Raw genomic sequence first — 11,890 nt, forward strand, 5'->3', positions numbered from 1 at the left:
GCGCTCTTCCCGGGCGAGGCAGATCAGTCGCCGACTTCTGGACAGCCGCTCACTGTGGCTGCTGGCCGCTCATGCTGGCTGCTGTCTACATATGGTATCCCATGGCAACCCACTGCTACAGGGGCTGCAGCCTACGCCGTCGCTGGCGACTCATGGCAGCCCAGCTCCAGGTTGAGCTGTTGTTCAGCATCTTAGCTGTAAAGAGCAGTGTCACTGGCCCTCATATGTGGGATCCGAACTGGGGCCCTCAAGCGTCCCAAGCCAGTTCTTAACCATTGCGCCACTCGGCCGGCCCCGGGGAGAGCATTTTAGTGCCTAATCAAATAACTGTGTATATTCTTCTTTGATACTCTATCAAAACTCAACAAGTAGGAGTTCTTAAAGATTAATTGCAGTGTAGAATCTGAAACCATATCAGAGAACTTTGTATAGTCTGTTACATTAAAATCCATTAGTCTGCTTTTGAAGTTTCCCCCCCAGCTTGCTGGTTTCTCTACAAAAATTGGAACATCAGGCAACTTGGAGCCTGCATTTCTCTATGGCAATAATTGGCTGGAGCCGAGTAATGGCTTGTCCTTTATAAAGGCTTGTGTGTTCTTCAGTCTGCCATTTAATCTGACAGCTTTCACTCATTTGCTTTGCTGCTCAGTCCCAGTTGTATTTGAGAGGCTGGGTTGTGTGGTGGTAAGGAGCAGTTCCTGGAGCCAGGTTACCTGGATTTGGACCCCAGCTTGCACTCTTGTCACTGTGTACAATGTGAACAATGGTACAACAGAAAAGTCAAACCAATGGGGGTAAACTGCAGGCAGCTGTTTTTATCTGGGTGAAGAGAGTGAGTATAAAAGTGGTAACTGAATTTCAGAGTAGCTCAGTATAAAATAATACATAAAGGAAAAGAACAGACTGCTTCTTGAGTGATATGCTCCAAGCTATTCAGTAAGGTCTTGAGAGTCATTTTAGGTTATTATTTGAAGGACAGAAAGGCCAGCAAACCTTTCACACCCATTAGGATAGCTATTATAAAAAATAATATTAACGAGTGTTGGCATGAATGTGGAGAAATTGGAACCTTTATACGTTGCTGCTGATGGGAATGTAAAATGGTTTAGCCACTGTGGAAAACAATATGGCAGTTTCTCAGAAAATTAGACATAGTATAACATATGATCCAGGAATTTCATTTCTGGATAAATACCCCAAGGAATTGAAAGCAGGGACTTGAACAGATCTTTGTACACCCACATTCATAATAGCATTATTCACAATAGCCAAGAAGGTGGGAGCAACCTAAGTATCCATCAACAGATGAGTGGCTAAACAAAATGTGGTATATACATGCAATAGAATACTATTCAGTCTTAAAAAAGAATGAAATTCTGGCACATACTACAACATGGGTAAACCTTGAAGATATTATGCTAAATGAAATATGCCAGTCATAAAAGGACACGTATTGTATGAGCCCATTTACATGAAGTTCCTAGAGTAGTCAAATTCGTAAAGACAGAAGTGGTGTCTCTAGAGGTAGAATGGTGGTTGCCAAGGAGGGGAGCACGGTGGGAATGGAGAGTTGTTATTTAATGGGTACATTAATGCAATGCAATGTACTCCAGAATGCAAAAGTTCTGGAGATGAATGGTGGTGGTGGTTGCACAACAATGTGAAGATGTGAATGTACTTACTGCCGTAACACTCTGCACTTAAATAAATAAAAAGCCAACAAAGTGCTAGGCATCTCCAGGAATTAAAGTTGGAGACAAAACAGAAAAAGCTTTTCTTTCTTGTGTAAAACTGTGGAACATCCTCACTTGGAATTGTAAGTATTGGGTTGTCGGAAAAGTCATGATGTATTTTTTCTGTGTTTTTCATTGCAAAATGCGTCATGACTTTTCTGACAACCCAATAGTATTCTGACCTCTGCACTTTGGTAGAGGGGTACAACTTGGTTTTCATTTCCAGGCCTAGCTCCTTGGATTATCAGCAAGTCATTGTGACTCTCTGATTCTTATCTGGAAAAAAGGTCTATATAATCTTTACCTCACAAGCAAAGATGTATATGAATGAATTTCTATACAAATGTTAATTATTTTTACCTTTGGAAAAATAGCAAACAGACTTATTTCTCATTCACTGATGTAGCTAGGTCGTGTGGCACACAGGCTCTGCCTCTGTATCTCGATGCTTCCTCTTAGGCTCAGAAGTGTGGTCCACACAGAAGGAGGTTTGACTTCACACTGAAAAGAAGGAATAAATAGGCTGAGAAGAAAGCAAGGCTGAATGGTTTTCCTTTAGTCTTAGCAGGTTAAAAAAAATAGGACTAGCAATATAAAAAGGGTATTAAGGGCTGGCCGAGTGGCTCAGTTGGTTAAGAGCACAGGCTCTGAGCAACGGGGTCATCAGTTCGACTCCCACATGGGCCAGTGAGCTGCACCCGAGCTGAGCTGCCAACAGGTGGCAGGATGGCTCAGCTGGTGAGAGCACGTGCTCCTAACAACAAGGTTCCCAGTCAGCTCCCTCATGGGATAGTGGGCTACGCCCACTCGCAACTAAGATTGAACACTGCACTTTGAGTTGAGAGGCCGCAAGCTGCCGATGGGCGGTCGAATGGCGATGGGACTTGGAGCTGAGCTAGCAGCGCCCTCCACAACTAAGATTGAAGGACAACAACCTGATTGTTCCCCTTCCCCAATTCCCCAACACTGTTCACCTTCCCCAATTACCAATAAAATCTTAAAAATAATAAATAAGTAAAAAATAAAAAGGGTATTAAGGAAAATTGCTGTTCCAAGAGGTAACCTCTGTTAACCATTTTGCATCTGTCCTCTCATGTATCGATTTGTGTCTATTTTTGTTTTATTAAAGTATGCTATTCAGACTCTTATGCTACCTACAATAAAAGTTGGAAAGATTAGGACAAATTCATGGATGATGCCTAAAAGAAACTAGGATGCTTTGAGGGGTGTGTATACCTAATATACTTGTATACATACTGGGCTAAGTGCTTGTATGTGTATTATTTCACTTAATACACGCAGCAACTGTGGGAGATGGTTGGTGTTTTCTCATTTTACAGTCATAAAATTGAGGCTAGAGAACTAGAATAACTCATGCAAGGACACATGGATGGTGAAACCAGGATTTGAACCCAGACACTTGTATTACAGAGCTTGCATTCCTGTACCTTTCTGTAGTACCACTTCGCTGCCTGTCAGAGATGAAATCCATAATGGACCTAATCCCATTGTCCCTTTTTTTTTTTTTTAAGATTTTATTGGGGAATTGGGGAAGGGGAACAGCCAAGTTGTTGTCCTTCAAACTTAGTTGTGGAGGGCGCAGCTAGCTCAGCTCCAAGTCCAGTCGCCATCTGGCCGCCCGTCGGCGTGGCTGCTCCCGCTCAGCTCAAGGCGCCGTGTTCAATCTTAGTTGCGGGTGGGCGTAACCCACCATCCCATGCGGAAGTCGAACTGGAAACCTTGTTTTTAGGAGCACGTGCTCTCACCAGCTGAGCCATCCTACCTCCTGTTGGCAGCTCAGTGGCAGCTCAGCTCAGGCGCAGCTCATGGGCCCATGTGGGAATTGAACCGGTGACCCTGTTGTTCAGAGCTCGCGCTCGTGACCAGTTGAGCCATGCTCGGCCAGCCCCCCATTGTCCCATTTTTTAAAAGAAAATAATGTTTTGAATAGTTCAGACAGTCACTAACACTTTATAGCTTAGTGATTATTCCATGTCAGTATAGACAGAGCTGCCTTATGCTTTTTTTTGGGTGGGGTGGGGGTGGGAAGTGCTGCATAATATTACATATATGAACAATAAACATTTTTGTTTTTTTATTGTAAAATATACATAACACAAAATTTGCCATTTTAACCATTTTTAAGTATACTGTTCAGTGGCTTTAAGTACATTCACATTGTGTGCAAACCATTACCACCATCCATCTCCAGAACTTTTTTTTCATCTTGCAGAACTGAAACACTACACCCATTAAACAACAACTCCCCACAGCCCTCAACCCAGGCCCTGGCAGCTACCATTCTGCTTTCTGTCACTATGAATTTGACTAGGTACCTCATAAATGTAATCATACAGCATTTGTCCTTTTGTGTCTGGCTTATTTCACTGAACAATAATTTTAACCAGACTTCTGTTGATGCACATTTAAATATTTCAGTTTTTGCTCTTCAAACAATGTTGTGCTGCTGGAGCATTTGATTTCAGAGTGTTCTCTCAGTTCTCTCCCGTGCTTGGCTGACTTTCTGAGGAAATCCAAAGCAAATTCTTTTCTTCCGTGCCTCAGCTTTTCTGGGCTATGAAATAAGAAGAATGTTAAATAATTACTTTTGGTACAGTATGGTGTGAGGGCCTGCATAGTTTCTGCTTATAACTCATGAATGCATCGGGAAAGAACACTTTTTAAATATAAAAGTTTTCTGGAACCACAAAGCTGCTGCCACACTGTGATTATAGTACGTTTTAGGATGAATTGGTGAGTTTGGTGCAGGATTGAATCAACCCCAAGTGACCAGCATCAGAATAGCTGTGTTCTGTTGGGGTTCTCAGATGGGTTGAAGCTAAGTTGTTTGTGAGGAAACCAGGCTTGTCCCTTGCCTGGCACTGGTGCTGAGCAGAAAGGCCTTGCCTTCCTAGGAGGTCCCTGTTCTCCCCTAGAGGTGCCCAAGAGGCTGGGCCCGACCCCACAAGCACCCACCTGCCAGGTTCATGGAGCTGGCTTAAAGAGGCATACTCTTCACTTTGATTATTTGTAGGTCAGGCAGTCTGTCTGCGTGGAACTATTCAATAAATCTCTGCTTTTATTGAACTGACCCGGTGATTCACAGAGACAGAGCTATAGAGCTTTTTTCATGTTCTGAATGATTTATCCTTGCTTCACCTGCCCTCCTTTGCTTTGTGAGGTCGGAGATTTGGACACAGCTGTTCTGCACCCTATACTAATTTCAAAGCCCAACAATTTCAGATTATGCCTCAGTTTGCACTCATTGTATTTTTTGCCAACACATGGTTGAAAAGTGTTTTCTGTGCACAGGGCTCTTAATACTTTACCTAAGGAAATGTGGGAAGGGTGTGCAGCTTATATCTCCTGAAACTAACCTTGAGGGCAAAGGAGAAGAAGCAGGCCTTGCCACTGATAATTCTGCCTGGGTGATTCCAATCTCCATGGACTTGGGCTGTCATCATCATGTTAGGTGCTAAGGACACTTCATTTAAATGATCCCAAGGCACTCTACAGTATCCATGCATTTTAAATTAGTAAGTATTTATTTGGCAAAATTAAATCATCCTATAAATGCCTAGAATGAATATTAAATATAATGCTGTCTGGGTGATGGCAAGACCCTTTGATTGAGAATGGTTATGACTTTGAGTACATAGGTATAGATATCCTTTTTATTAAACTTTTTGTTAAGCTGTTCCAGTTTAAAGAGGTGCTGCCTGACATAGGTCTTAGTGAATAAATATAGAGGTGCCCTCGGTTATATGTCTGTGCAATGAATATCCTAGAACATCCTGGAGAGTCTTGTTTTCTTTTTTTTTTTTTTTTATGAAGATGTTCAAGCATACACAAAATTATACCCATCTACAACAATTATGATAGTGTACCCATCTACAATAATTAATGCTTTATTTTATTTTTTTTAGATTTTTTTTTAAATTGGGGAATTGGGGGAGGGGAACAGTGTTGGGGAATTGGGGAAGGGGAACAGACAAGTTGTTGTCCTTCAGTCTTAGTTGTGGAGGGTGCAGCTAGCTCAGCTTCAAGTCCAGTTGCCATCCAGCCGCCCATTGGCAGGTCGTGGCTGCTCAGTTCAAGGTGCTGTGTTCAATCTTAGTTGTGGGTGGGCGTAGCCACCATCCTATGTGGGAATTGAACCGACAACCTTGTTGTTAGGAGCATGTGCTCTAACCAGCTGAGCCATTCTGCCACCTGTTGGCAGCTCAGTGGCAGCTTAGCTCAGACGCAGCTCACTGGCCCGTGTGGGAATTGAACCAGCGACCCTGTTGCTCAGAGCTTGCGCTTTTAACCTACTGAGCCACTCGGCCAGCCCAACATTCTATTAATCACCTTTCTCTGCTACCTTTTTTTCTGGAATAGTATAAAGGAAATTTCAGAAATCCACCATTTTATCCACTTTAATATGCATCCCTAATTGATAAGGACTTTTTTCTTTTTTAACATGACCACAATGCTGTTGTTATACCTAAGAGATATAACAATATTTCCTTAATATCACAAAATATTTAAACATAAAAGTAGAGAGATACTAATCAGATTTGACAAAATGTTGACAATTTGTTAAATTCACTTTCCAGTCTATTGTTTTTTAAAGAAACAAAACTTTACAGATAAAATTGAAGTCCTCTTTTATGTATTATATGTGTGTTTATCCATAAAATATGGTATTTTTTTGTATATTTAAAAATAGATACTTAATGTTATCCTTTACATATCCTTATGAAATTTGCTTTATTACCATTTGGTTTTTAAGATTTATTAATGTTACATTTATCCCTAGTTCATTTTAATTGCTGTGTGGTGTGTCATTGGGTTTAGATTCCATTTGTATTCCAATGGAATTTATCAATTATATCTTGATGAATATTTATGTTATCTACTTTTTTTGCCAGTATGAACAATAATGCAGTGAACATTCTTGTACATTTTTTCATGCCGCTTTGTAAGAACATATCTAAATTATAATTTACATTTCCCTAATTACTAAGAGGTTGAGATCCTCTGTAGTTATTGACTATATGGGACTCCTCTTCTGTGAGTTGTCATCTTTGCTCCTTTTTCCAATGGTTTTCAAAATTAATTTGTAGGAATTCTTTGTATATTCTAGATAATAAGCCATTATCAGTTTTGTGCATTGCTGGAATCTTTATAATTTCGGGCAGTCTTTTCCTGGTACCTATCCCTTTTCCTTCTGTTTATTCCAGTTAAGTCGGCTTCTGTTTTTATTCCTGTGGTCCCTTGTTTTATTCTTACCTACATATTTTTGAATTTGTTACCAAGGCAGAGGAATCCTTCAGTTCATCAAATGAATTTGCTTTCTCAGTTATGGTTTATGTTTTGTTCTATAAGGCAATCTAGAATAGTGGTTAAGAGTGGGGGGTATGGAGCCATAACTGCTTGCTTTTGAATCATAACACAACCACTTTACTTACTGTGTGACCTTGGCAAGTTATTTAACTCTCTTGTACTTCTTTATAATCTATAAAACCCATGAGAGTAAAGCTATTATGATCCCCATTTTATATTTGATGAAATAGCTCAAGGAGATGAGATTAGAAGTATGAGTAAGAAGAAGAAACCTATGGGCCTTTTTATCTTTTAATTTTCCACTTTTGATAGAAAGATGGGCACAAAGAAATATTTATCTAAGCCCCTGACCCGTGGCCTCAGTGTTGGGGACAAACAGTGAGAGTAGACACTGGAGAAATGAAGTGCCCAGGCCTGTCTAAATCTATCGATAGGGTAAAAAATCCCTTTGTGTCGTTTTTCATTAAAATAAAACAACAAAACCAAAACTTATTTTCATGACCTTAACTTATAAGATACAGAATTTAGATAACCTTATCCCAGGTCAGAGTACTCACAGTTGAAACAGGCAAATAATTAACACAAAACATTGTGAGCCGCACTTAAGGGATCACCTCTTAAACAATGAAATACTTTGGAGGAGGATACAGAACTTGATTCTGACCAATAATGGGAGGAAGAAGGAACTCAAGAAACAAAGGAACTCAAGGAGCAAAGGCAGCTTTTTTCTAGGGAAGGGAAAATAAGTGTGATTTGGCTCCTATATCTAATACTGTATTTTTTATTATTAAAGGAACTATGTTTATGGCACAAAGTCAAGTAGTACAGGAAGGCATAAATTAAAACATAAAGGTTTCTCAGCAATATATACCCAAAAGAATTGAAAGCAGGGACTTGGATATTTGTACGCCCATGTTCTTAGCAACATTATTCACAGAACCAAAAAGTGGAAAAGACCCAAATGTCCATCAGTGGATGAATAGCTAAACAAAATGTGTGTGTGTGTGTGTGTGTGTGTGTGTGTGGTGTTTACATATATAATGGGATAATATTCAGCCGTAAAAAGCAATGAGTGGCTTTATAGAGTAGTCAAATTCACAGAAGTATAAAATAGAATGGTGGTTACTGAGGACAAGGGGAAATTATTGTTTATTGGATACAGAGTTTCAGTTTAGGATGATGTAAAAACTCTGGAGATGGATAGTGGTGATGGTCGCACAACAATGCAAATATATGTAATGCCACTGAATTGGTTAAATGGTTAAAGTGGTAAATTTTATGTTATATATTATATATATAGATAGATAGATAGATAGATATTATATGTACACACATATATGTGTGTGTGTGTGTGTGTCCATTACAAACAACTTCTTTTATAGCCATCTAGATACAAATAAAAGCACAGATGTGCAAGGGTAAGCATAATTTCATTCAGTGTCTACACTTGGGGCACTCATTTAGGTGCTGGGGACCTCGCAGTGAACAAAACTGACAAGGTTTCTGCTGTCATGGAGCTTTTAAAACTTTTGTTTTACATAAGTGTATGCGTACTGATTTACACCGCCTGTTCTCCCTTAACAAAGACCTTTGGACATCTTTACAAGTTAGTTCTTACAGATCTACTGGTTTATGGTACATGGTAGGTCCCGTATGGATGTGCTGTTGTTTGTGGCTGTTGTATTGAATGGAGGAGGCAAGACAGAGGTATAGAGCTTGCTATGGTTTGCTGCCCGTGTTTCCTTCTGTTATAACTTAAATTTTTATTAGGCCTGTAATATAGGCGTGTTATAAAAAGTCAAACAGTGCCAAATATATAAAGTAAAAGTTAAAACCTTCCCATCTGTCCCCTACATCTCTTTTAATCTTATACCCTGGAAGTAGTAACCATTGTTAACGGTCTGTTGTTCATCCTTCCAGACATTTGTAATGTATCTGCAAATATAAAGAATATATAGATCATACATATTCTCATTCTCTGGGAGCTGGCTCAGGCAGTGTAATGTTGCTCATTTAATTCAGACTGTTGAGAGTTATGCAGAGGAAAGAGCTGGACTGAGGTTCGTAAGAGCCGGGTTCTGTCTAGATCCTGCTACTGTGGCGGACAGGCAGTGTTGTAGTTGTTATTTGTACCGTGTGATGAAAGCACATCATGAAAACTAGTATGCTACAAATATTACTTTAAGTTCTTTGGTTGTAAGCGCTAGAAACCAACTCAGGTTCTGTTAGATTCAGATTCCATTCCCCCACCCCTGTCCCCGCAAGAAGACATTAGTGGAAGGATTTGGAGTAGCAAGTGAAGAAATATTTAAACAACTAGGTCTCTGGAAAGTCAGGAACAGGGTGGCTTTGAGGGTGTCAGTATCAGTGCTTACCCTTTCCAGTTCTGTATGTCTGTTTACAATTTAATTCCTGGGGAAAAGTGAGTGGGCTGGAGGCCATGTGTCTACTGATGGTTAAGGGGGTAGAATCCTGGTTTTTTGGGCCCCATGAGAATCTCATTGAGTTGGGGAGATGCAGTTTTGGGAAGAATGGGATTCAAGGCTGGCAAAATCAAGTGTCAGTGTTGAAATGTCAGCTGTTTTAACCCTAGATTCTTCCTCCCCTCTCAAGGAGGAGATGATCGCCGTGTTCTGCTGTGGCACATGGAACAAGCTATCCACTCTAGAGTCAAGCCCATTCAACTGAAAGGAGAGCATCATTCCAACATTTTTTGCCTGGCTTTCAACAGTGGGAACACCAAAGTATTCTCTGGAGGTGAGAAGGGAGATTTCCACATTGGGAAATCACTGTGACTGGGTTTTACATAAAGGAGTGCTAAAATAACTCCTTATTTTTCTTCCTTTATTTCATTGAGCTGTGGAATTACTGGTTTTCCATAGCATGTCTTCTCTGCTTCACAGCAATTTAGACACATGAATTAGTGTCATCCACCTTTCTCTCCTTTTCCTCCTCTCCCCTCTCTTTCCCTTGTCTCTCCATCTCTCCCTCTCCTCCCTCCTTTCTTTCACCCTCTCTTTCTTGCTTCCTCCCTCTCTCCCTTCATTTTGCTCTCATTTATTTTCTTTTTTTTTGGTAGAAAACTTTTTACATTGCAATCTGGTACACAGAAACACATATTTGAAGCAGTACTTTACCTTACTATATGTGGTACACTCTGATTTTTTTTTTCTATTCTATTTCATTTTTAAAGACTTTAGGGGCTGGCTGAGTGGCTCAGTTGGTTAAGAGCACAAGTTCTGAGCAACAGGGTCGCTGGTTCAATTCCCACATGGGCCAGTGAGCTGTGCCTGAGCTGAGCTGCCAACAGGTGGCAGGATGGCTCAGCTGGTGAGAGCACGTGCTCCTAGAAACAACAAAGTTTCTAGTTCGACTCCCGCATGGGATGGTGGGCTATGCCCATCCACAACTAAGATTGAACACGGCACCTTGAGCAGAGCAGCCACGAGCTACCCACAGGCGGCCAGATGGCAACGGACTTGAAGCTGAGCTAGCTGGGCCCTCCACAATTAAGATTGAAGGACAACAACTTGGCTGTTCCCCTTCCCCAATTCCCCAACACTGTTCCCCTTCCCCAATTCCCCAATTAAAAAAAAAAAAATAAGACTTTAAAGGTTGTGACTCAAAGTGATATCATGACCCATGGATGGCTTCTGTCTGAAAAACATTGCGATAGGGTACAATTGGAATGGCTTGTGCTCAAGCCAGCTTCTTAGTGATGGCTTCCATCAACCACACTCCTTTCTGCCCACCAAATTTCTGGCCCTGACCTCTCTTCTGCACTGCACATTTCCCCACTGTCTATCTACCTATGTGTTCCAAAAGCAGTTTAAATGCAACAGCTCTAGAACCAAGAATATTAGTCCTCCTTCCCTGCACAAATATTTCCTCTTATTCCCTGGATTCCCTTTCTTAGTTATTGTCACCATTCACCCAATTATTTAAGCTATTAGGTTTAAGAAACTGCTGACACTAAAGCATTTTAACTTAAAAAAACTATATCTTCACACAGTTCAGCCTAATAGAAATCTTGAAGTCATCCTCACACCTGCCTTTCTTTCCTTTACATATCCTGTTAGTCACCAGCTGGACTTGAGAGCCCCCCATTCACCTTTCAGGTTTCTGTTCTCTTTCTATACCCACCGCCCTGATTCCGGCTCTCGGCTTCAGCCTCCTGGACTATTGCAGTGGCCTTCTGTCATTTCCGCTCCTGGCCTCTCACCCTTCTTCTAATTCATAACTTACACAAGTTTCCTTTTAAAAATAAAGTTTTAACCATGTGAACCTTTGACCCTACAGTGTCCACAGGATAAAGTCTAAACCCGTCTCCCTCTCTGGCCTCATCTCCCTCCCCCTGCACCTGGTAGTCTAGCCACTAAGCTGCTTGCCTTAGGTGCCCTTGTGCTTTTTGCTCATGCTCTTCCTCCATGGGTCATGATTAATTGCCCAGTCCCCACCAATTCCCCGAAGTCTTTCATTGGTAAGAGTTTTGAGTTGTTTGAGTTTCTGTTCAAATGTTTCCTTCCCCATAAAAACATTCTCCCTTTTTGCCATGTACTTTCACCCTGCTCATGAAGAAAATAATTGCTCCTTTATGTGTCCCCATGTTAAGCATATCGCTAGAACAAGATAGCCTATTGTACCCCAAATAGCCACGGCAGTACTGAGAAATAAGAACAAAGTCGGGGGTATCATGCTACCAGACATTAAAACATAGTACAAGGCTACAGTAATCAAAACAGTACGGTACTGGCATAAAAACAGGCACATAGAGGGCCGGCCGAGTGGTGCATTAGTTAAGAGCTGGCTTGGGACGCCAGAGGGCCCCG

The 11,890-nt window shown here is 41.0% G+C and overlaps 1 protein-coding gene across 3 annotated transcripts in view; it reads left to right on the top strand.

Moving 5' to 3' along the window:
* Positions 1-11,890, top strand: part of DCAF5 (DDB1 and CUL4 associated factor 5) — a 106,482-nt gene that overhangs the window by 11,995 nt on the left and 82,597 nt on the right. For all 3 annotated transcript variants that reach the window (XM_019641393.1, XM_019641394.1, XM_019641395.1), the window contains exon 2: positions 9,675-9,818. In XM_019641393.1, the coding sequence (XP_019496938.1) occupies positions 9,675-9,818 (144 nt within the window). The remainder of the gene's footprint in view (positions 1-9,674; positions 9,819-11,890) is intronic.

The sequence above is a fragment of the Hipposideros armiger genome, unplaced genomic scaffold, assembly GCF_001890085.2.
Source record: "Hipposideros armiger isolate ML-2016 unplaced genomic scaffold, ASM189008v1 scaffold_59, whole genome shotgun sequence".
Lineage (NCBI taxonomy): Eukaryota > Metazoa > Chordata > Mammalia > Chiroptera > Hipposideridae > Hipposideros > Hipposideros armiger.